Source organism: Sciurus carolinensis, chromosome 7 (assembly GCF_902686445.1).
Source record: "Sciurus carolinensis chromosome 7, mSciCar1.2, whole genome shotgun sequence".
Taxonomy (NCBI): Eukaryota; Metazoa; Chordata; class Mammalia; order Rodentia; family Sciuridae; genus Sciurus; species Sciurus carolinensis.
Genome location: NC_062219.1, coordinates 38,698,969 through 38,724,944, shown reverse-complemented (window position 1 = coordinate 38,724,944; position 25,976 = coordinate 38,698,969). Strand labels below are relative to the sequence as shown.

The window sequence follows — 25,976 nt, the reverse complement described above, 5'->3', positions numbered from 1 at the left end:
ACTACTTCTCATGTATGGGATCATTTGAGTGAGGTGTTGAGGCTAAACACACTAGGCTTAGTCCTTATCTTTATAGTACATCAGGAGGAATGGTCACCCCGACAGGTCCAAGCCAATGTGCTGGGTTTTAGAGTTATCTGTGAGAACAGGAAAAAGTACTCACTTGAGGGAATGGTGCTTGAGGCAAGAGAGGTGAGTAATTTGGTAGGGAAGCCATCATTTTAAGCAAGGTACAGAGTCATAAGAAGGGTTGAGGTGTGTACAGTGAACCCTGGACACTTCCTCCAGACTAGAATACTGAGTGTTTGAAAGATGAACAGCTAGAGATGACCTGGAAAGCCACAAGGATGCCCAATGTTGAAGGACCATACATACTAGTTTCAGGTTTATTCTACCAGTGATGGCAAGCCCATGAGGGATGTTAGAGTAACAGAAAATCATGTTTTGTAAAGGTTATCCTAGCTTGAATTTGTAGGTAGATTTGAGTTGTAGAAAGATACCTGTGATACCAGTGAGGAAGCTCCCGGCACAGTTATGCAATATGAGGGAGCTGTAATCCAAGAAAGGTGAAACTGGGTATTGTAAAGGACATGATGGAGTTGGGAGTACTGGAAAGAGGCAGTTGTGGCAAAATTTGGTGACTGATTGGATAATTGGGTTGAAGGAGATAGTTGAGGATGACTTTTCAGAATTTGGGGACATTTAAATGATAGTAGATTTCTTGCATGTCTTTCCCCTCAAGAACAATGATACAGTGCCACTTTCCTCAGTTGCTTAAATAGCTTCCTACCTGACTTCTCTGCTTTTGCAAATTCTCCCTCCACTTCATTTCCTGCACAGTGGATAAAGTATCTTTCAAAATGTAAATAGATAATGAAATTCCTCTGCTTAAATCTCATCAATGACTTTATGTGAAATCTACAATAAAATTCCAGATCCTTCATCTAACCTCCAGGCCACCTTGATCTGTCTCCAGTTTCATTTTTGTACCACTTTCCTTTTTGTTCATCAAGCCTAAACCACATGAGCTACCTTTCAGTTCCCAGAATGAACTCATCTCTTTCCAGTCTCAGAGTATTTTAGATTGTGTTTCATCTCCCTGAAATGTTTTTCTTTCTGTAGATTTTATTATCCTTTAAGTCCCAGATAAATGTCACTTTCTTAAGGAAGCCTTTCCTGTCCCCCTACTCCCAAATAATACCCTTTTCTTTCCAATGTTTAATCAGTTTATGAATGCATGTTTAGATGTTTGTTGTTTAATGTCTGTCTCTTCCACCAGTATATAAGCTCTGGGAACTCATAAACCTTGACCCTTCAGTACACCATTAAACAAATATTTATGGAATGAATAGTAACTGTTCATTGATTATTTTGGGTCCCTTCTAGAATAAAAATAATCATATTCAGCAGTATTTAAATCATCCATTTGAAGGAAAAGTAGGAACGGATAGTTATGATTAGCTAGACATTTCCTGTTTGAAATACAATTAGTTTTATCATTACCCTGACATTTCTCTTCAAAAATCAGTGGGGCAGAACCATTTTAATCCTATGGTCTGCCTAGGCCTCATTTCTCAGCAGAGGCAAACCAAAACAGCAACTGAATTGACACATGGAAAACCTTGATTCTTTCATTTGAGAAGGAGGTGATACAAGAGAATGGCAAGTTTCTGAGAGAAGGTAGCACCTAGAAAGATGGCTCTACCCACGTGGAGTTCTCAATGAAGAATCTACTTTCTTTACAGTCTGAGCAGTTTATGATACTCAGTTTGAGAAACACATTGAAAAATATTTTGTGGTATAATCCAAAGTGTTTTTAGTTCCACCTAAAGCGTCTGTTTCAAATGTGCTACAGAACATATTTTTGTTTCTCTTCTTGAAAATATATTCCTGTTAGATTAAAATTTTTGTATTATAAGTAACTGAAGTAGTCTTTTTAGTGTCTTTTAAATTCTTTTTAATGTTGTGTTGTTGATGTATTTAGTTGTAAAAACAAAGGATTAACCTAAATATAGACTAGTACATGAATTGTTTTCATTCCTGTTCTGGGGAGTGACTTGTAATTCTAGGTTGAATTCAGATGAGTGATATACTGTAGAATCACTGAGGTAAATATTTGTTTATTTCTGCATCAGTCTTTAAACATGAAAGGGCATAAATAGATGCTGAGGGAATAGGCCAACCTGTTCATGTGGGGGCTATGACTCTGGGTGTTTATGGCAGTTAAGATTTGCAAAGAGCTAAGCAAATAGCCCTCATTTAGATGTATGGTCTTCTCTGCTATAAACTTACTTCAGTCCGCATCAGGAAATCTTATAAAGGAGGATTTATCTGCTTCAGCCAGCAGAGGGTGGTATACACATAAAAGTGAGCTAGTGATTTGTGAGGCTTCCCTTGGTTTCTTTGGCAACTGTGGTAGGATTCCTAGAGTGGTTTATGTTTAGAATTAGCCATACTGATAGGAGGAAATTGGTTGAGTGGGACAGTGGTTAAAGGGGTTCTGTCTAAAAATTTAGATCTGAAATATGTGCTACCATAATGTTGCTGTTCAGTGAGGAATGTCCTCTAAATGTCAAACTCCATTTTGAACGACCCACTAATCTACCATGTGGGAAATTAACTCTTTAGACATTGTTTTGATGTAGTTTCTACTAAAAAAAGAGAAACATAATGAAAAAAAGCATGAGCTTTCAAAGTCTGATTTAGGCCACACTTCTGGCAATGCTGCTTACTAGCTATGTGACCTGTGGCAGATTCTTTAAAAGTCTTCAGTCTCCATTTCCCTATCTACAAGATGTAGATGATAAACTGCTATGAAAAGATATAGAAAATTAAATAATCAACTTATGTAAATCACATAGCTGTAGCAAATATATATTAGTTTCTTTCTTGAATCAGAACTTATTTCTTATAATATTTGCAATTGCTGGTTGTCTTAACGAGGATAAACGAGAGGTCTGAAAGCTGTATATTCCCATTATATAGCCATTGTGGCTAATACAAATTTTCCTACAGAAACTCTTAATTTCGGGTTAAAGAATGATAAGCAATAGTAGAAACAAGTCTTAATATTTTATTCATTTATCCTTGATTACTACCAATAGTTAAGAAATTTGGGGAAGATGGTCTTTAATCTTTCATAGTTTCTTCTTGTGCCATTTCCTAATTCTGTGTATGTTTTTATTTTACATCAAGTATTTCTTGTTTACTAAAAATAGGTAGAACTCAGGCTCTATGGTACATAGATGATACTATGATTCATAGTGGTAGACAGAGAAACTCAAAGCCAAATACCGGGGATGCTTGAATGAATGAGGGCCATCAAAGATTATATAGCCTAAGGATGCTATTCTCCTTTTAAGCAAACACTTGGCTTTTGAGATAGTGAATTGAACAAAAACAAACCAAAAAAAAAAAAAAATGCAGATATTCCTGGTGGAGATGGGGAGGGAATGTGAATAGAGAAAAGCCTTGAAAAGGTGATGAAAAATATGTGGAGTTGAATATCATCATCTCAAGTGTGAGCTGTGATCAAGTATACTAAAGATAGGATGAAAGACAGGAAGAAAAAGAGAACATATCTAGTTTGCTGTTCCCTTCAGCATTGAGGTAGCAATGCACATTCAGAATATACCCAGGCCATATGAAATATAGTATACTGTATGTAGCATAGAATATTTCACACAGCTTGGGTATATTTTGAATATGTATTGTTAATAAGTATGTAGTATTTCTGTGTGCAATAGTATGTATGTGATGATACATGTTAAACCAAAATACACTAAGGAATATTTTATGAACATTTTATGAACCATCGCTTTTCTACCCAGATGAAAGTTCCTGGAGTAGCTGGCTTACCTGGAAGCAGGACTTATGCTGCTGAATGACTCCTGACAGATCCTTGACTGCACAGCGATTTGGAGCCTTTGGATTGTACAGGAGTTTCATTATGAATGTCCTGCTTCACAATCAGGGGCAATGTGTCTTGTAGAAAATGACATTCCAATACATGATCCAGACATTCACACTGACATTCTCTACTACCTGAGAGAGAAAGCAAGTAAAATTCCTTCCCAGAAGTTATATTTCTAAGGTTAATGGTCTGTCCCAGCTTTTCTAGTAGCATATTTGTCTTTGCCACTGTGTCTCGTGGCATTGAACAAAACACACAGACTGTTAAGGTGTTATTTTGCTTTTGCTGTATTCTAAGGGAATCTTGGGGTCCAAACTAGTGAGATAAAGAATGTTATAGATAACAGATGTTTTCTTCATAACCATTAGCAAAGGCTTTAATTGTTATTTGGGGATTTTTCCGGCTTCTGCTTGTTCATTTCCTGGCTCTGATTCTGATCTTTTATATTCCCTATTCTTTATTGGTTGTTTGCCCTGTATTTCTCCTTCATGTCAAAGATAAGCAATTTTATTAAGTTCTTTCTTTAGTCTGTGAAGGAAGCCTGTCTTCAGTTGTGCTTTGCTTTTGTTCCTTGTTTGTTCTTGGGGAGCTGCATACCAGCAACCTAGGTCAGCACCTGGGCTGTATCTGTCCTCCAGAGCCTCAAGATTCTTTCCTACCTTATCTTTACTCCTGTAGCTCTAGAATATTCCTTGGAATCATCCATAGTATTATTTTGAGCAGGAGGTGATCTTGCATGACCTATAGGAGCCCTGGGGAGACAGAAGACTGAAGGGCAGAGCTGGGAGGGACTTGATTGCCTTACTTGATTATATTCTAGTTCCTCTTGTACAGGAAAGACCATTGAGTGAGATGTCATTCAGCAAACGGATGTGTAATTGAATCTAGCAGCCAAATATTAAAGGAAAGCCTGAGGATTGGGGAAAATTTGAACTGTTTGGATTTTTGTCACAGGGTGGCTTATTAAATTTGTGCTTTCATAAATTGAGTTTGGTCTGTATGACAAGTAGACTGGAGAAGGAGCCATTAAAGGTAGGGCAACTGGATAGTTAGAGAAAAAAAAGGAGAGATGAGGAAGGCCTAAACTAGAGTACAGCAATTCCGGGTGGAAAGAAGTGAATTGGAGATATATAGGATACGGAAGCTAAGGTTTTAGGACTGACCAAAATTGGGAAGAAGAGAAAGAGGAGTCAGACCCAGGTTTATGATTTTGTTGACAGGGTAGAGAATGATGAAGAGAGTCGTGAGAAGATGGAGATGGAGGCATCTGGGCAGAACTTAAAGATACAGCCTAGGAAAAACATTTCTGCTAGGATTAAGCTGATGTAGCTCAGGAAGTGGCCAAGTTTTCCAGTGATTTTATGACATAGGAACAGAATTTAGAATACCTGGTGGAGTAGTTGATGGCATGTCACTTCCTTTCCTTCAGTCAGACTTTGATAAAAGTTAAAATGAGCAAGTTGTTGGATGCTGGAACGTTGTTTTCCTACGGCTGTTGTCCTGAATACAGTTCTGAGATGTGGACCAGACTGGGATCTGCAAAGTCCGCCATACTCCTAGGGTTACAATATCCCTGAGCATCCCTGTGGCTCCTTATATCTCCTGGTATGAAAATTTTATCTCCTTGAAATATGTTAATAGAGTAAAGTTAATAAAACTTCAGATCCAATTCTGTTCCTCTCTTGGTAAGCAGCTCAGCTACCAAACCTTACTTCATTACCAGTTTATTCCCAGAGCTAGTGCTGCTTCCTGAGTTGGGAAAAAGTCCTCTTGGAGAAAACCTCATTAAATTGTAGTTAAGCATATATTCTCTGGAATCAAACAGAACTGTTCTCAAAGCTGAGCTCCACCACTTACCAGCTGTGTTATCTTAGGCCTAAATTCTTAAATAATTCCTCATCAGTAAAATGGTTATAATTGTGTGCATATTATTTAAGAGTTGATGAATTTGGTCAGAAAGTACATAAAAAGCATTTAGTATAGTTCTGGGCTTATAATAAATACTTAGTAAATGTTATTTTCATTTGCTATTTAGTTATATGCCTATAGGTTGACTACATAAAATTTATCGATTGTATATAGACTAAAGTTAGTAACCAGTGGCATGTTTTCATGTGCTTGTGGCAGTTGTAATTGTAACACACTTAGTGCCATAAAATTTAAGTAGCCACCTGTTTATTTTTGATGAACCAAGAAATCTGGGAATGTTTAATAATTTTTATGTGATTTAAAAAAAAATGTGTTACAAAAATAGTTTCTGAATAAACAAATGAGTCAACGTTGTTTTGGCTAAATCTTGGTTTTTATTATTTAGATATGAAGGGAAGGATGAAATTATTCATATCACACAGGAATGTGCAAAAATTAAATAATATTTTGAGGATTGTTATATTTTAGATGTTATTTTTAGCTACCCTTTTGATACTGAAATCAGAATAGAAAATTAGGCATCATGCTTTACCTCTTAAAATCACATTAATTTATGTATATTCAATATGAATTTTCGGAAGTACATGAGAAATAATATTTTATTTCTAACTAGATTTCCCACCCCCTACAGGTTGTAATGGTTTGTGAAGTTGCGTGAGATTTAATGTTTCCTGCCAGTCTTCCTGTCCCTCAGTTTTCTATGCCAAAATATGTTTGATATTCTAACCCAGATTGATATTTCCAGTGTCTAAAAGTGTCCATCTGAGCATTAGCCCTTACTTATATGTGAAGTCTAAAAGTGTAGAAATCTCTTGTTTAGCCTAAATATTCATCTGCTGTGCTAGGGAAGCTTTATTTCATTCACTGCATATAAACATAACCCTGAAGGGTTTTATGTGACTGTATGACATCGTACACATTCAGTAATCTTCTGGTACATACCTTTCTCTTGAGTAGAAGCTTCTTGGTTTGTTCATTCTTATCCATAGCTACAGATGATTTCAGTGTGTGATGAACTAAGAATCAGAAGAAAGTTGTAGTACTGACTGTAAACTAGAACAAGTCTCTTTGTCCTTTCTGGGTAGTAAAAGTGTGTGTCCTCTGTGCAGAGTATTGTGAGGATCAGATGAGGTGAAGTAAGTGAAAATGATGATCCAGATAAAAAATGATTGCATATTTTTTTCCTTCAAGTAATAAAGAAAAGCAAATATATATCAGAGTAAGATTTTGCTTAGAGTAAATAATTGCATTGGTTGCAGGCTAACTAAAGAAATAACTTGTACATCTTTGTATTTTGGATTTTCTTACCAACCAGAACCGGGACCAGTATTCACATCTGCTAAGTGATCATTTTCTGCCATACCAAGGTCATAATTCCTTCCGTGAGAAATATTTCAGTGGAGTAACAAAAAGAATTATCAAAGAAGAAAAATCCAACCAGGAATGAAAATTAATATTTTGACAATGAAGAAAGATTAAATATCTGACAGAAAAGACATCTGGAGGTGAACTTTTTATGTGCAATCCAAAAAACGTGTACTGTTCTAAGGTTTTTTTTTTTTTTTGTATAAAAAATGCTATGAAGTAAATCAAGCAATTAAAAATTGTCTTTGTATTTAGACTATTTAGTCATATGTTTTATGAGGTCTTTTGAACCTTATTTGATTTGTATTTGTACTTTCAGGTACTAATGGGGATTGACTCAACAGTTACATTTTTACAATTAATTTACCAAGAAAACTAATATTGTTGATTTTTAAAAATATGTCTGCCAGATATGTTATAGGCAATTAATAGAACTTAAGGTTTATTCATTTGGAAAATTTGTTTAGTTTGGTTTATAATTGTAATTGATTACATTGCTACCAATAAACTTTATTGATAATTTCTAAAATCATATTGTATTCAGTGCTTTTCAGGAGGGATATGAAGAGGGAAATGAATTCTTACTGACAAAAAACACAAGAACAGCTAGGACCTGACAACCTAACAAGGTTCCAAAGCATTAAGACCTTGCACATCTGAAGCTCGTCTGTACCTTGGATTTGCTCCTGCATTCCTAAATCTTGACTGTCGGTCAAGTTAACTACCCCCAATTTTGGTTTAGAAAGTAACTGATGGTTAAAAGCAGTAACAACAACACAAATCCTTGATGGTTCCCTAATGGTATTAAGCCTAATCAGTGCTCTTTGAAATAGAAGCTATATTTTTCTTGAAGGAGAAACTTTGCTGAGTCCACATTGTGTCCATCATGGAAATATCTTGTTTGAAAACCACTGCACCCATTAATTCAGGATGCTAATAGCTTTCCTGCCTTTGGTGGTCAAATGTACCTCAGCAGGGCAGCAGTAAACGGATCCCCTCTCTCTAACCAGAGCCTATTTTTATTTATGTTATTATTATTATTTAAGTGTTACTACTGACTTTTATGAACTCACAATATTAACTTACATGGCTTAGGAGCTTGAGAGGACCAGTGCTGCCCAAGAAGAGAGTGAGAGTAGGGTTAGCTGCTTCGTTCTCCTTTTCTTGTCTCACAGCTCTTGATTTCAGCAGCAGATCTCAAACATTTCAGTGATTGTTTTGTTTGGGTTTCTGGATGTGATTTGTGGCCAATGGGAAAAATCTAAAAGTATTTGAGGATGATTTATTTTCAGTATTTCTGTTATAAACCATCTTACTTTAAATTTTTTGAGGTTATATGGGGGGTAGGTATGAAACTTGGTAGCTGACTCAATTGGAATATGAGATTTTAGCTTAGCCCTTTTTTTTGGATTGTCACAAAAATTAGTCCAAATAGTTCTGGAAATTTGCAACATTAATTTTAACCACTTTGTCCTTAAAACATTAAAAAAAGTCAAATTTTTTTTTATTATACTAATTGTCTTCAATTAATAAAGTGAAATAAACTTCACTTATTGTGAGGCTTGGTTTCATATCAGTAAGTTCAGTTTCACATTACTGAAATGTTAGACTCAGTAAAAATTTGTAGAGTTATTTTTAAAGGTGATATTCAGAAATGAAAAAAAAACCTGATCACTTTCAACCAATTTTGATTTTATTGTACAGATCTCAAGCCCTCTCATTCTAAAAAGAGAGACTTTCTGGCATCAGGATCTTATTACTTTCTGCATAATTTATAGGAGATCATTCCCAGGATTGCTTTAGTTTTTTGTGTGACCGCTGTATTCCACATGCACTTACTAGCAGGAATATCACCTAGCAAGATGTCTGCATTTCTGATAGTCCTGCATTGTGAATTTACAGTATAATCTGGGAGGGAAGCCTAGGTGGTCTGTGGACTGGCCTATTTAATGTTTATAATATGACAAAATCTATAATTTTGTTTCTGGCATATATTAAATGGCCATAAAATCCAGACGGTTACCTTGGTGGTGTTTCATCAGAAGTGCCTCCTTCCTGTCCATTCTGGTGAGTACTTTTTTTGCTGTGAGAGCTGGGAGGGAAAAGTAGAGTAGGTGGTCTTGGGTGTGTTTAGCTAAAGTGGCTGGCTAATTTTTAAAAAGTTTAAAATCTCTAAAATTTTCTCAGCCACTTCCTGCCCAGGGTGACCCAGCTTTGAGCTAACTCACCACCAATTTTCTTATGACTAACTCTTTAAGGATTGAGCAATATCAAACTGTTTAAGCTCTGGGAGGTAAGTCAATGTTGCCACTATTTCCATGTTGAAAATATTCATTCATTTATTAAGATCCCCTATTTGGAAAAATGGTAATTAAAACTAAAAAACCTTGCTTCAGGTTTGTTAGGGGAAATGGATTATGCGTTAACATCACTATATGTATTATACTGTGCGTGTTTATTTGATTGGGTGGAAAATGTGCTGTGAAAGTTTGAGACATGGAAATAGCCTTAAGGTAATTGTTTTATATTCAATGCAGATTAAAGAAGCAAGGGTTTGACCTTTCTTACATTCAGAATTGAGATGTTAAAGTTGTGTTACCTAACTACTGAATCTTACACTGGAAATATTATCAAGCAATTTTCTTTTAATCTGGAGTTATGGAATAAAGCATAGTACTTAATTGAAAATGAAGTTTTTGTTTGGTGAAAATGATCTTTTAAATCCATTTTAGTAAATCTCCTTGAAAAAGCACAATGGAACTAACCTGATGTTAATAGTTCCAGGTTAAAAAAAATTTTTTTTGTAGATATAATAGGGCATAAATAAATAAGTTCATTCATGTAGCACAGGGGTGGGAATGGCAGTGGGTGCTGCCAAGGAAATTGAGGACCTTATTATTGATCTTTTTGACCAAAAGAGAATAAATTATCCCAAAATAAGAACCTTGGCTCTTTTTTTTGCAAGATTATGGTTTTGTTCTATTACAAAACTATTTAGAAAACCAAACACTTGCAAGGGTCTTTTTTCTTAGAAGGATTGAAATCATAGAATAAGTGAAGTTTACTTTCATTTCCAACTTACCCATTCCCATTTTTCTCAGATATTTATCACGTAATGTGGTTCATAATCCAAACAAAAAAAGTGCCTTAATCCAGAACATACACATGGACACAATAACACTAGATTGATGGTGTTTGTACTTTACTAAAACATTTGAGATCTTCTCTAAAACAGAGTGGTTTGAGAACATACAGTCTAGGGTATAAGGAATTATAATGGAATGATAAACATATCTGTGATTCTATCTAGCCATAGAATCAGAGAGACAGCACATTTCTGTTTATCCTTTGAGGTAAAAAAAAAAAAAAAAAAAAAAAAAAAACCTAGGGAACCTGACCCTATTCCTTTAAAAGAGGTCTGCCTCAGGATGTTCATGTTTCACTGTGTGGGAAAACACGTTGACATTTAGACATAATTGAGGCCAACCTTGAATTTGGCTCTTATCCCTTTCTTCATAGACCATTGTAGACAGGCTCTTAAGAGGATGGAGGTGTTAATTGTCATGGCAGTCTCTTAAGAAGCCTGGGTCATGGAACAAAATGGGGCTTCATAGATGAATGTTAAGATAAGCCAGCTTCCCTTACATAACGGTAGCCCTATTTCTTGGGTTATTAGGATGTGCTTAGTATATTTTTGTTCTACAATTTGAAAGTTCTTACTAAGATAATCATGTTGTAGTCATACCAAACTGAATTGCCTCAAAAGGAATCTGCTTTGACATTTTAATCTATGACTTTAAAACCTCCCCTTTAATCAAGCCTCCCTGACTCTCCTGAGGGTTTATCAGAAGAACTCTGTTTTGGCTAACATCCAGCAGTGAAGATTAGCTGGACTTATGTGTGAAGTTAGTCAAATTTAAAAAAAGAAAGAAAGCAAAGCAGGCTGAGTATTTTATCTAATGAAGCTGGTGAAGTGGGTTGAGATTGTCAGACTTGGTATTTGGTGAGCTCTAAAAATCTGTAAGAGTTCTATAATAGTTTCGAATAAGTCATAAACTTAAGTATTTCACCATAAATTGTAGAACTTTCAATACAAACAACAAAACATTGTTTTTGTTTTTGTTTGCATTTTCTACAATGTATACCTGTGGAGAAGCAAGCCTCTATAGATCTCTTGCATTTCTGAATGTCTTTCTAAATAATATACTGTAGTCCCTCTTCTTAGACTGTCCTACCCAGGTTGTTTTTACAGTGAGCAAACTGCCTTGGAAGATGGAGTCTTCCCTTCTTCTTCCTTCCACCCTCCCTCAATCCCTGAGTAGAGGTTGTGCTCTCCAGAGTAAACATTACGCTTACCTGCCATTAATAAAAGAGATTTGAGTTCTCTAAGCTCAAGGTTTCTCCCTTATACTGAAACTTGTCTCATGTGGTGTTGGCACCAATCTGAACCTGTCTAAGTCACTCCTCTGGGTGTTGGGTGTAAGGAAGAACTTATGAAATCATGCTGATAATCATGCTGCTTGTTATGTCCTTAGTTAGATGGTTCTTTAAATGTGACCCAGGAGTCTCTTGTCTTCTACTGATGCCCATGAAACTGGCAGATTAACTTGTTAGCTTGTATTAGAGCAAAATCTCAAACTCTTCACTTTCCTGATAGCTTTGGTAATTAGGAGAGGATGCTGACTGAGACATGACTTACTGGGAGCAGATGAAGACTGGACCATTAACAGCATTTAAAGGACGTTGATCGGAATTGCTAGCAAACATGTTGATCAAATTTAAGGGTTAACCTGATTTTACATGGTCCTCAACTTTATTGCCTGCTGATGAGGAGTTGGGGCCATGGTTGCTTGCCAGACATCAGGAAGAAGTTTCAGAGACAGTTACCCAAGTGGACTCTAGGGTATTGTTAACCATTTTCTCTGATTAGGATGGGTTGGGGATAGGAGTTTCCTCACCAATCTGCTTGTTAGCTCCAGGTCCATCCACTGGAACAGTACTGGGATATGTCCTGAGTAAGCAGAAAGTTCTGCCTTATGTTATATAATTGTAACAGGGACACAAACCTACATTAAGGGCAGAAGGAAGAAAACAACCCCTGTAGGCAGAAACTAGGTAAATGGTAGAGCCAGGGAGATAAAAAGGCAGGGTATATAATGTTCAGAAAGAATGACAACAGCCTGACCCCGTATGGTTCAGCCCCTCCAAGTTACCTATCTTGCCAACCTTAGATCCATTCAGAGATGTTAATAGCTACCCTACCCCCATAACTGGGTCCTCGCTATGATTAAGGAACTGTGGCCTTTCAGGGACCACTGAAATAGGTGAAGCATTGACTACTGTTTGGTCTTTTACTGATCTACATTGAGTTCACAGTGCTGATGAAGGAGGCCTAGTGGAGAATGTGTGTTCGTGTCCCCAAAGAATTCTAGATAAATTCTTAAACAGTCAGCCTCACTACCTTAGAAAACTGCTGTACTTTTTCTGTTAAAACCAGACAGGAACTTAGGGGATAATTCTTGGTCATGGGGCAAATGCTACTGATTAAGATCAACTTTAGAAACAAACAAACAAACAAACAAACAAACAGAAAAGGAGTTTCCAAAGCTAAAATAGATACCGTCAGATGATCTTGCTTTGGTTGGACCAAAATCATTGGAATTTCTAAAATTTGTTCTTTTCTTCTAAAAAGATTCCTAAAAGATTACTTTTAAGGGGTTTAAAATACTTTCAGGATGCATTTTATGAAATTGCTCTAAATGACCATTATCTCTTTCAGTAGTGGATTGATTAAGCGGAAAAACAGTCATATTTCTGTGGGCTGCCATGACCACTCAACCTCAATATCAGGTATGCAGAACTGAAAATGAATGTGGTTGGTCTAGTCAGTGGGTAGAACTCAAGACTGTTCTCATAGCTCTGGCCAGTACCCTCCTTGATGAATTTACTTATGTTTTTACTGAATCTTGGGCTGTTGCTATCACATGATTTGTTTGCCACTTGGAAATCTATATATTGGCAGATACCCTTATGGCTTCAAACAGTGGGAACAAATGTGGTTGCTGATAGAACTGTCTGGGGCATTCATATAGATACACGTTGTTACTAGTTACGCCCTGATGTGACCCACTGGCATCAATCTGCTGAATGAGCCAGCACTACCCAAATTGCTGTCATCGTTGCCTGATCCCATCATTGTCCTGGACTTGGCAGCACACTGTTACAGATGGGACACAAAGTAAAGGATCTGTGTTTCTGATACAGAGGCTGCCATTTGGTACCAGCCTTGTGGCTCCTGCCGAGAACTGGCCTAGTTGCCTTGCAGGAAGGGAGTCCACACTGCTCAGTGTTATTCCCTCCTGTTCCTGGCAGATTGATTACCTCAGGCCCCCCCCACCCTCACTCCTGCCCCCAGAGCTATTGGTTGTGCGTCATTGCTATCGACACTTTCTCAGATTACAGTGTTGCTATTCTAGTCAGATCAGTTGACTCCAGCCACACTGCCTTGGCCCTTGAAACTAATTTATGTCATGTGTTTGGGCTTTGGGACCATTTGGTATGTCAGCACTATAGCTTTTATTGCAAAAGCCACTCAACCTTGGTATCTGATAGACTTCCCAGGATCCCTACCATTCCAAAGACTTCTGGAGTTTTTGAGCTTTGTAAATTTGCTCTGCATTTGTTCTGTATTTTCTCTGGAAGTTCTTTACCAAGCCTTTGCAGGCTTGGAAAGTTAACTCTGAATAGTGCAATATTTTGTCCTTTGTCAAGTACCTAAGTCTTCTAATTGGTGGGATTGATAGCTTGAGTCTCAGCCTGAGAAGCTCCTCAAAAACTAGCACTCAAGAGGGCTCTGTAGTAATATGGAAAAGGATCGTTATACCAGGTATATTTTGTTATTGCTATTGAAGCAGGCAAATCAATATTCTAGTTGATTTATTATCTTTTTTTAGCTTTCTTTGTATTTTGCTATATGTTCCAAGAAGTGTTAAAATTTTTCTTCTATTTTATTTTAGTCGCAACTGTTGTTCCTCTGAATTGGTTATATGTATTACTCTAATAATGTTCTAAGGCTTCTCTATTGGTGATTGGTTGATCCCCAAGGGAGTTCTATACATGGGTTCAAATAATCCAAGTGAATTTGCAGTGTGGTTGGGGAGATGAGACCTATGCCCCCATATAAGGCAGAACAGATTAGGCAGCACCAGAAGCATCAGTGCAGTTTGGAGGGAGGAGAATTTCTGTAGAGCAGGTAATTTAATAAAAATTTCACAGTTATGGTGCTTACTCTAGGCCATTAGAAATTAAAATAATTCTGTTAAGTGGTAAGAAGGAAAAAGCACATTCCAGATTAAGTGTGTGTCCTAATAGTGTGAGGGCAGTTCAAATGTGGGCGTATTCAAGTTGAGGTTAGGAGATAGTGCACACTAGACTAACTGCAGTGAAAGATTCATGGGTGTGATGGTGGGAGAGAATGGGGAAAAGGTAGACTGGAGTCAAATTGTGAGGGACCTTGAATGTCAGTGGAAGGAATTTGTATTGTCAACTGTAAACAACAGAAAGTGGACATTAGACTGCAGATTTGAGAATAAGGAGTGATGTTTTAGAAAGGTGATATGGACCAGCTGTGGTGGCACACACCTACGATCCTAGAGACTCTGGAGGCTGGGGCAGAAGGGTCACAAGTTCAAGGCCAGCACTCAGCTACTTAGTGAGATCCTGTCTCAAAGAAAAAAAAAAAAAAAAAAGGCTGGGGATGTAACTCAGTGGTAAAGCACCCCTGGGGTTCAATTCCCAGTACCCCAGTAATAAAAATAAGAAGAGGAAGAGATTCTGGCAAGGGGATACAGAATGTTTTTGAGGCAGAACAGGAGATAAATGAATAATCTCAGTGAGAATTCAAGAATGGGAGTGGAATAGTAGAGACATAGGATATGTATTACTCATCTATTCATTCATTCAGCAGATATTCAGGCCATATTGGTATGTATTTTAGTCTGGTTTTGTGTTGCTGTGACCAAAAGATTTGACAAAAACAACTTAGAAGAGGAAAAGTTCACTTGGGGCTCATGGTTTCAGAGGTCTCAGTCCATAGACGACCAACACAATTGCTCTGGGCCCGAGGTGAGGCAGAACATGATAGAAGTAGGTTGTGGAGGAGGAAAACAGCTCAGGACATGGCAATCAGGAAGCACAGAGAAAGTTCCATTGGCCAGGGACAAAATATAAATTCCCTAGGCATATACCTGGCAACCTACCTCCTCCAGACACACCCTACCTGTCTACAGTTATAACCCAGTTAATCCCTATCAATGGATAAATCATAACTGTATGCTAGGCAGTATGCTAGGCACTCCAGAGTCAGAGATAAGTAATCATAATGAGTGCCCTGAGGAGGCTTGGAACCTTCAGTATTTGAGAGATGGGTAATCCTAGCATTGGATTAAATTCAATGAGCTACAGGGGGCTTTGTGGGAACATGAAGATAGCAATTCCAGCCTGCCTGTGGTGGCTCCTGGTAGAGGTATTGCCTGACTTCCCTTTTTAATTTTTTTTAGGTTATAATAACTTTATCAAGAGATACATTATTCATACAGAAAAGTGCATGACGAATAACAACAGTTTGATGAATGAGTAAAACAAATCTCTGTATACCACCATTCCTCAACTGGGTTTTGAAGGGTATGTAGGGGTTAGCCAGGTTAAATTGGGGAAAGACATGGGAGGAAGTAAGGTAAGGGTAGGTGAGGCAGTGTCCTAGCAAAGGCATAGAAGGAGCATGGTGTGTAGGGGAGCTGCATGCAGTTCAAAGTCACTGAAGTATGAAGTGTGAACTGATGAATGAACAAAGTGTGGCAGGAAGGGCTTTGGTTTTCTTGAACATCTCTGGTATTCTCAGGATAAATGCCTCCAGTGATGGGACAGAGGAAGAAAGGAAGCTACCTCAGGATTTTCATGGGGGGAGCCATATTATCAGGCTTGGTCTGACTCTTTCTCTGGTGGTATGGTTTGGGATCGAGGAAGAAAAGCTGGAAAGCTAGGGCTAGGGTCATAGATCAGTGGTAGAGTGCTTGCCTAGTATGCTTGAGGCCCTGGGTTCAATCCCCAGAACCATAAAACAAAGAAGAAACTGGGATGCTATTAAGAAAGTTAGTGAAGTCATCCTGGTTAGACTACCACCCAGTGGTAGAATATTGATTGACTGGAAGGATATTTAAAAGGTGTGTGAGCAGGTCCTAGTAAGAGGTGGCAGGGGCGAGGTCCAGGATTCCACCTGGGGGATTGAGTGAGTAGCAGAATGCACACTGGAGTAGAAGATGGGGAAGGAGGATGAATTTAGGTTTGGACATCCTGAACACGAGGAGCTTGTGGAACAGGCTTTAAGAACAACACAGCAAACTTGAATATTTAAGACTGTGTTAATCAACTTTCTGTCACTATGACAAGATACCAGAAGAAATCAACTTAAAGGGGGAAAGATTTATTTTAGCTCATGGTGTCAGGGGTTTGATTGGCCACATTGCTCTGGGCCTGTGGTGGCATAGTACATCAAGGTAGGAAGCATGTGGTGGTGGAAACCTGTTCATACCCTCCCGGGGAGGCCAAGAAAGGGAGAGGTAGGGTCCAGCATTCCAATATCCCCTTTAGGGCATATCCTCAGTGATCTGATTTCCTCCCACAAGCTGGCAACTAAGCTTGGAGCAAATGACCTTTGTTGGACATTTAAGACCCAGATCATCACAAAGACCTATCCTATGCCAGACAGCAATTGCTTGTGTGAGGAATGGAGGATCCCTGTATTGGACAAATAATCATGGGATTAAGATGTACTCTGCAGCTCTAAGAGTCATTCTGTGGCACTTACCCCGGCATGATATGTGTGTTTGGCAAAGAGAACTGACATGACTAAATACTCATGAGACCAGATCAGGCAATTCCAAGTTTATTATAAGAAATTTATACTAGAATTACTAATGACATGGAACTGCTTCACTGCAGTACTTGAAGCCGCTGTGTGTGACATTGACTTTGGAGTGGTGTACCCCTGCCCATACTGTGCGCGTGAATGTACTCTATTGATGGTAAAAGGGAGTCTGTTACATCATAGAGTCAGAAGTTAAACTGATTAGCTATTGTTAATTGTCTCTAAGAAAAGCCTGCTACAGAAATACATAGGCCACCACTGTTTGGACTCAGGATGTGGAAAAAGAAAAACTCAAATGGGTTTCCTTTCCTCTCCTTATCCTTTAAAATTAAAAATACTTCCCTTTCCTTTCTCCTATTTAAGTAACTACATAATAGCTTTTGGGCAGCAACATAAAAATTACAGGGTAGACCAGATTATGGGGAAAATTTTAATTAAATCTGGGGTTTCATTTGTTTTTTCATTTATTAAAGAACGTTAAGCCAAAAAATCCCAGTTTCCCTCTGCCCCTCTTTTTATATATCCTTATGCATTTGGCAGAGTTCGTGACAACCTCTTTGCAGCTGTGGACCAGCCAAAAGCCGCCTCTGAAGCTCCTACTAATTTGGATTACACTGACTGGTTAAAAGCTTCACACACAAATGCTGCCAGAAATGTCACGAGGTCCCTTGACATTTAATTTAGTACTCTTATCTTTTGGAGCAAAATAAATGAGTAAAAATGTAGTTTCTCATCTTGCATTTGTGAGCTTGTTTTCTTTCTGAGTTTTGGAGAAATGGATCAAGAACCTGAAAACAGCAGAACCTTGTTTTTGCCTCCAATCTGGCTTTCTGAACCCAAGGAGAAGATCATTCCTGATGCTGAGTGTGTTCCCACAGAGAGAAGAATGGCAAGTGGGGCTGCATCGTGACAAATCAGGCTTTGGGGGAAAGGACCCATTTCTACCAGGTGTGAGTGATACAGGAGACCCAGTCCTGCAGCAGGGAGTGCCACTAATGTATTAGGACCTGGGGCTGAACTCCGAGTCTATCAGGTAGATCCCTATATGCTTTGTTCCTATTCTCAGTGATGAATAAGACACACTTTTCATCTTCAGCTTATTGTGGTCTGGAAGCTGGGGATGGGAGTGTGGTGTATCCTTCCATAGGCTGAGCCCCAGGTGAGTATGGGAGGCGCACATAACCAATACCCACGGAGGTCGAGAGTATTCATGTATTAACCACCTGGCTCTGACATTTTGACGGTGCTTCAAGGACCCTGGAGAGACTACCCTTCCCAAAGCCAGCCAATCCCTGGAGGTGGTAAGGGATTCACCTTGTCTTTCATATGCGAGCTAGCCAGTTTGAAGAAGCCTGTATACCACTTTCTCTTATACAGGCCTACTTACAGTCTGGGCCATCATTTTCCAGGTCTACTCTAGTGCCACTCTAGGGCCACATATCTGGCAATGAGGACAGCCCCTACACCTCAGAGCCTGCTGAAATTATTCAAATAAGCTAAAGCTTAACCTGCTTGTCCTGCATCACCTGTTCCCTCCCATGGAAACCATTATAAAATCTTTTCCCCCTCCTTCCCCACGGCCTGTTTCCCTGTGTGACCATGTGTGTATGGTATGTCCCCTCTTGAGAACTGTAAAGCACCAACTGTCTCTTCAGTGGCAATTCTCTTCTTAACTTTTGGTTAAACCATATCTGAATCATAACAAAACCTACATTTTAAAGTATAGGTCTGGGAGAGGTTAGATCAAAGAAGACTTCTGGTAGAAGACAACCAAAGAACTGAAGAAGTGGAAGTTGTCAGATGACGCTCATGCCCTATGACACCCCTGTCTTGTGAAGATGTCAGGGCTCAAAATGGTGTCATTGGCTGAAGTGTTTGACTGCTCAAAATGGTGTCATTGGCTGAAGTGTTTGACTTCTTTGACCCCAAAGGGCTCCTGTGGAGAGGGAGTTTGTGGTATGCCATTGCCCTAGGGACTGTTTCACTCTGGGTTCTAGGTCCCAGTTAATGACCTCTTCTGAGTTGGGCTTGCCACACACTTAGGGCTGCCTTCAGCAGAGCATTACCACCTTGGAAGCTCCATTTCTCCATCTATAAAGTTCTCCTAGGTTCCCTGTTATACTGTGTAAGAGATTTCTCAAATAAATGCAGCAGAAACTTCCCTGACCCTGACTGACAGATAATTGCTCCAGAGCCAAGAAACAGTCTTGAGTTGGCCTGCAAGGAGAGAGATGATTTTTATTGATTTCGCTCTTCACACAGAGCTGACGGTGTAGGCCTGTAGAAGAGCAAGCTGATGAAAATAAAGATTGTGGGTTGCCAGCTCGTGTTTGCCCTTATCTCCAAGGAAAACACAAACACTGTCTCAGGGAGCTGCTTCTCTACTCCAAGACAAATGAGCTGTTGAAGTGTTGTGATTTTGAAATCGTAGCAATATACATAAAGAATGTTTTACTGATCAACCTCAAGGAATCTGTCATAAATTTAAAAAATGGTCCTTGATGCCTGTTTCAGAGCTTTGACTTTAGACCCATCTTGCTATCTCCCAAGTCTTGCAGCCTTCCCTGAAAGAATATGATGTAGGACTCCCGGCACCTCTTTCCATCTCCTTAAAGAAAACTAGCAAGAGCAGCTGGCCTTTTTTGAGTCACCATATGTGGGCAACCTGGTAAGCTCCCTTTACTGATGAGGATGCGAGGAGGGCAGAACGGAGGCCCCTGGCTCTGACTTGTCAGTCTTTCCTCTAGCTGGCTCTCCCTTCCTCCCTGCCTACTCTTCACCATTTACTGCTTGTCTGGTGTATGCAAACCACCAATGAATGCAGGCACAAGATGCATGAAAGATGTGTTACTCAATCTTCAAAAGCTACACATAATCTTTGACTAAACTAATTATTGCTCAATTGTGAAAAATTGTATTCTGAGTTCCAAGATGGCACTTAAACAAGCAACAACAAAAAAGCAAGACCGTGTCACCTTCCACTTATTGTTCTCTTGATGAGGTACTGAGTGAGTTCGGGAGTGGTGGACAGGTGGGGTGCTGTATTCAATCTTAAATGAATTGAAACTTTTTCTCCTTTAGTGTATACTATTTCTTTTTACACCTAAACCATTCTCTTTAAATGTTTGTTCAGACATTTGTTCAGAACTCCTATAAGGTTCTACAGCCATCTTTTTCATGCTTCCTCGGTGTTCTATAAAGTTCTGTAGTCTGTTTTGAAAATTTTAATTTAAAAATTTTTGAGTAGGCAATAAATTTACACGTTTAGAATTCAAAATAGTTCAAAAGTATGCCCCAGATAAAAAGTTTCTCACTCTCCCTTTCCCCTCCCTTGGCCACCCAGCTCCATGTCTTGAAACAACCGTTCTCATAGATGGCTGAGCTCAATGTCAAATAATACACAGTCCAAATGTGAAGTCCTAATTGCAACACTTACATAGAGCAACAGCAAGAACAAAGAACCAACCATCCAGTCCTAGCCAGACAGCTCCGAATTCATCTGTGTCATATTTCTCTCTTTTTTTTTTTTTGCGGTGCTGGGGATTGAACCCAGGGCCTCGTGCGTGTGAGACAAGCACTCTACCAACTGAGCTACATCCCCAGCCCCTATATTTCTCCTTTTTAACATCAAAAGAATAAGCTTTCTGGGGCTGGGGTAAAGTGCTTGCCTAGCATGTGTGAAGCACTGGGTTCAATTCTCAGAACCACACATAAATAAATAAAATAAAGGTCCCTTGACAACTAAAAAGTATTTTTTAAAAAAGAATAAGCTTTCTTTAGCTATCTGCCTTGGCATACAAATCTGTTTTGTCATCTCCTTCTTACCCCACTGTACTGGGAATTGAACCCAGGTCTATTCTACCAACCTTTTTATTTTTTAATTTTGAGACAGGGTCTCATTAAGTTGCTGCCATTGTCCTTGAGCTTGAAATCCTGCCTCAACCTCCCAAGTCACTGGGATTACAGGTGTGCAACAGTGGCACGCAGCTGGGGTAAGAATCTGTTGAGATGATGTGGATGAATACATTTTGAAGAGTTGTTACAAAAGGGTTATAAAGACAGGGATGGGAAACCCCAGAGCATAAAGTTAAATCCATCAGGCACAGGGTTAAATTATTCACAACGTTGGCCAAGTAGCCCTTTCATTTGATTCCAAAGCTTCCACTGCAGATATGTAAAGGATATTGGGTCCAATAGGGAAGGAAGATAAAACCCATTGGTTTTTTAAATCCTCTCTTGAACTCTGGCGTCATATAGCCAGAAGTGGTGCCCTCTTAGAAGCCTACCTAGGCAAAGAATGCAGGGCCTTCTGTAGCTGCCTGATCTACCACCTTTGGGGTCAGTAAAGGCTTGTGTCCTCTTGATTCCTTGTCCTGCTTGATTCCTTTCTGGCTCGTAGAATAGTTTCCAACTGAGTATAGATATGGTCAAGACATGTCAGTTGGGAGAAAATATAGACAGTCATGGGGCTCCAGGACTGATGTCCCCAATTGTCCTTGAGGCAAAGCTTGTCATTTACTTCAGAGGAAGTTGTACTTGGGGAAGGAATGCAGACCCCAATGTACAGTTAAACGTGCACGTGTGAAGGGAACTGGCCTGATAGCCAGGGGCTGGAGCCCTTGTTTATCCACAGAAGATAGGAAGCAGGGGACGGAGATAACACAGGCTCTCACATCTGCATGCCTCCACCTGGCCCTGGAAAAGCTGTGCTAGTGAGATAGGAGCTCTGGGTCTGGCTCCTTTAGTCTTGCATGGTGCAGTGATTGTGGAAGAGAAGAGTTTTGTTCTGTGAATTCTGGTGCAATTTTATCAAAGGACCATTAAACTTATGCCATCCATAGTCTTCTTCCTTTTTTAGGTGTTTTTTTTTTTTTTTTGGCTGAGATTCAATACATAGTAAGTTTATGTAAGCCCAACCCCAGGATTCCTGGAAGAATGTTCAAGGTTAGCAGGACTTTGTGGCTCTCTTCTCTCCTTCCTTCCCCTCCATCAGTCCTCTGAGGCAAGAAGCAAAGATTACTCCCTAGATAATTGTGGTGTCTGATGGTGTCTATGGTTACTCCAACTTTCTGATGCCAGGAATTGAATGTTTATGTCTTCTTAGGTAATCTTTGAAATACTTATCTTCTGTGTTAGGGAAAAGTCAGACACTTTTTGATGAGTGTTTTTTGGTGAATTATGTTGGGTTGTCTGGGAAGCACCAATTCTATGAGCTGCTTGCTCTATTTAGGAATCTCAAGATGCTTACAGTCCCACTGCCTAGAAAGAATTTGTGGCTTTTTGGTGAGTTTTGAATATAAATCAGAGCTTGAAAATTGTAACACTGGGAGAATTCATCCAGTGAACCAAACAGACTGGGTAAAACAAGTTGCTTAAAACTCACTGACACTAGGAACTTAGTAATGGGTTTGGTCTAATTACTTTAAAATAGTTAAAATGCTTCTGCCCAGGCAGACTTCAAGAAATCACAGAAAGTGTGTCAGCAGCACCATTAACTTCAGTCAGTCAAACCCACCCCCTTCATGGGAGAAGGTTTTAGCGTTTTGACAGCAGTGCAACTCAAAGGACCTAGGTCAGGACCTAATGGCCTAACAGATTACCTCCCTTTTACCTTGGCTGTCTTGAGTCTACTAGAGCATCTTTGCTAAAGGGCAGGCAAAAATTGAGGGGCTTAGAGAGGTAACCCTATGTTCCCAGCAGTATTTCAAAAGAATAAGTCCTGTGGAGACAACTGAGCTGGAATGGGTTTGGTTACTGTACCTCAGACAGGTCTAGGAACCTGCCTTGGATCTTGAAGTTATTCATATTCTCCTTTGGAGAATGAATCATAGAATAAATGGGTTCCAGACACCTTTTCTCTCTTTATCTTCTCCCTGTTGGTGGTCAAAGATGGAACAGATAACAACTCAAGTGTAAGTTGGCTTAGTTACTGAATTTCTAAGTTTCTATCCACTTCTAAGATTCTAGAGCCCAGAAAGATCTTAGAGGGGTTGCAAACCAAGAGTGAATCCTGCTATTCAGGGTGTTCCTCCTTACCTTACCTTCCGGATACATTGTGGAGCAGGTGTCATTTGGCTAAAAGAAATATCTGTGACAGCTTTCATGAACAGAACAAAACTATGAATGGCAAGAAAATATGAACAAAAATATGAATGGTAAGAAAAGCAGTTATTGAGCAGAGACAGAGACTGGGAGGGAGGGGAGTCAATTAGTTATAATACTGCAGTTAAAAATACTACTATATACTAAATATGTGGCATTGTGCCTTTTATGTAATGCTTAATTTTCATAACTTTTTTGTTTTTTTTTTGGTGTTACTAGGGATTGAACACCTAGGGGTACTCTACCACTGAGTTACATCCCCAGCCTTTTTTTTTTTTTTTTTTTTTTTTTTTTAATTTTGAGACAGGATCTTGCTAAGTTACTCAGACTGGCCTTGAACATGCCTTGCTCCTGTCTCAGCCACCAGCATCACTGGGATTACAGGTGTGCACCACCATGCCCAGCTAATTTTCTAATAATTATTTTGTGCCCTTGGAATTATTTTATCTGTTGTACAGATAAAGGAACTGAAATTTAGAGATGATGCAATGCAAGCAGTTTAATGGTGGCTCTGCTGGAGATGGGGTTTAAACCCATATCTGACTGACAAGATCTGTGCCTCTGACCACTGTGTTCTACTACCAGTAGCTCTCAGTCTAGACTGTAGGTTTCTCTAGGACAAGGGCCCTGGCCCATTCATCCTACTCTCCTGAGTGCCTGCACTTCCAAAACCCTAAGGTGCCCATTGACGAGCACCTTCATGTCACCATGTCCAAAGATGACTCTGTGAAAGTATTTACCTGGAGGAAAGGAAGGAAAAAAAAAAAATCATAGTCAATGGAAAGGTGGGCAAGAACTATTTCTGGTAACCATGGAAAGTCTTCACACTTGAGCATTCTATAAAAATGACCTGACAAAGCCTGTCAAGCGCCCTGTGGATGTATTTCAACAGCAAGGTAACTTTTCCTCTTCAGGAGCAGGTCTGTTTGCTTATTCCTTTCTTCATGCTTACCCTAGACCTGGTTGCAGGATTTTTATTACATTCTTAAATTCAGAACCTTAGGTCAAGAATCTAAGTGTAGACATTGAGGAATTGCTTAGTCCTAAGGGTTAGCTGCTCTGTTACCTACAGCCTCTAAAAATACAGCCTCTCAGATCCTGACATCCACTGTTCCTTTTTTACTTTTATCTTATCACTGGCTCTTGGGCTCAAACTGTCCCCCAAGAGAAGTGAAATGCCAGAGGGGTGGTGTGGTCCCTCATCTCTTCTTCAGGCAAGTTCTATCCAGAGAGAAAAGCCCATTCACCGACTACTCCATCACTCAGCACATCTTTGACAAGGGGCAGATGAAAGAACATCATAGCAGTGGCTGGGTTGGCCCTGCTTACAGGATGTGGCTAGTCACTATTGGAGGTGAGGACAAGGCCTGGGCTCTGCTCAGCAGACATATAATAGATCAGTTTCAAAGTTTCACCTTTTTCCTTTTGATTGAGAAATGAATTCCCCCAACTCTGATGACAATGTCCCCTTTGGAAGGCTCAGTGTAAGTCAATATGTTAGATTCCTGAGTAGCAGCATTTGGAGAATGCAAAATAGACTACTTGTCTGCTTTCAGATCAGAGGACAGAAGCTTTGCTGATGCTGTTTCTATGTTCAAGAGACACAAGATCACTTGGATAAATGAAATCCACTAAACTAGTAGTGAATGGTTTCAACCTTCTTCTCCACCAATAATTTTTAAGAACCGCCAAAAGGTAAGTGACCTCTTGTTAAGGGATATGCTGGTGAGAAGTATGTGGCTGAATGAAGGATGGCATAAGGTAAAAGAATAATCACAGATCTGCACAGTAGGGAGGCTCAGTCCTCTCATACTTTATTCAAAGTGTCCTTTGTGGACCAGCATCAGCAGCATGGTCCCAAGTTTGTTAGAAATTCAGAATCTCAGGCCACATTCCAGATCTACCAAATTGGACTCTGTATCTATTTACTTATATAGTACTGGGGACTGAACCCAAGGCCTCATGCATGCTAGGAAGTCACTCTACCATTGAGCTATGTCTCCAGCCCTTTTTATTTTGATAGAGACTCTCACTAAGTTGTCCAAGTAGACCTTGACCCTCCAATCCTCTGCCTCAGATTCCTGAATAGCTGAGATTTTAGAACCTGTGCTTTAATGACATCCTGGATCAAATTTATATATATATATTAAACTTTGAAAAGCAGGCCCTAAACTCAAAGAAAGGTGCCACCTGTTACCTGCCTGATTGTAGAGAAGAACTTCAAACTTAACCTCACTGTTTTTTTTTTTTTAATGATTTAGTTTTTAAACTTATGACTTTGGCTTTCAAATGCTCTTAGGACATTGTTTTTTATTTTATAATTTAAAATTTTTTTTGTCGTTGATGAATTTGTATTTTGTTCATTTATTTATACGCAGTGCTGAGAATCAAACCCAGTGCCTGACACATGCAAGGCAAGTGCTCCACCACTGAGTCACAACCTCAGCTTTCTTAGGACATTCTTAAAGAGTTGTAATTTAGTCCCAGGACAAGAAAAAAAACACATGTATACTTATGGGTCTGTTATATAGAAAGTGGCATTATTGTAGGCCAATCCACTCAATGATGATCAAAGGATAATTGGCAGACTTTACTTTTATCTATACAGAGAGCTGAGTAAAAATTCACACCCCTTCCTGGGCAGAGTGGTGCATGCCTATAACCCAGCAGATTGTGAGGCTGAGGCATGGGGATGGCAAATTTAAGGCCAACGTCAGCAACTTACTGAGACTGTGTCTCAAA

General features: G+C 39.2%; 1 protein-coding gene and 1 non-coding gene across 6 annotated transcripts in view; one reads left to right on the top strand and one right to left on the bottom strand.

The window, feature by feature from the left end:
* Positions 1-7,889, top strand: part of Trmt11 (tRNA methyltransferase 11 homolog) — a 49,554-nt gene extending 41,665 nt beyond the window's left edge. For 2 of the 5 annotated variants that reach the window (XR_007109529.1, XR_007109530.1), the window contains 2 exons: positions 5,343-5,518; positions 7,158-7,291. Coding sequence is in view for 3 of the 5 variants with exons in the window: in XM_047558859.1 (XP_047414815.1) it covers positions 7,158-7,289 (132 nt within the window). In the remaining 2 variants the exon portion in view is untranslated. Of the gene's footprint in view, positions 1-5,342; positions 5,519-7,157 lie in introns of all 5 variants that reach the window. The other 3 variants (XM_047558861.1, XM_047558860.1, XM_047558859.1) reach the window with 2 other exon arrangements.
* A 12,771-nt stretch (positions 7,890-20,660) lies between these two features.
* On the bottom strand, positions 20,661-20,734 carry Trnav-cac (transfer RNA valine (anticodon CAC)). Its single transcript has one exon. It is a non-coding gene; the product is annotated as a tRNA-Val (tRNA).
* Between the last annotated feature and the right edge of the window lie 5,242 nt (positions 20,735-25,976).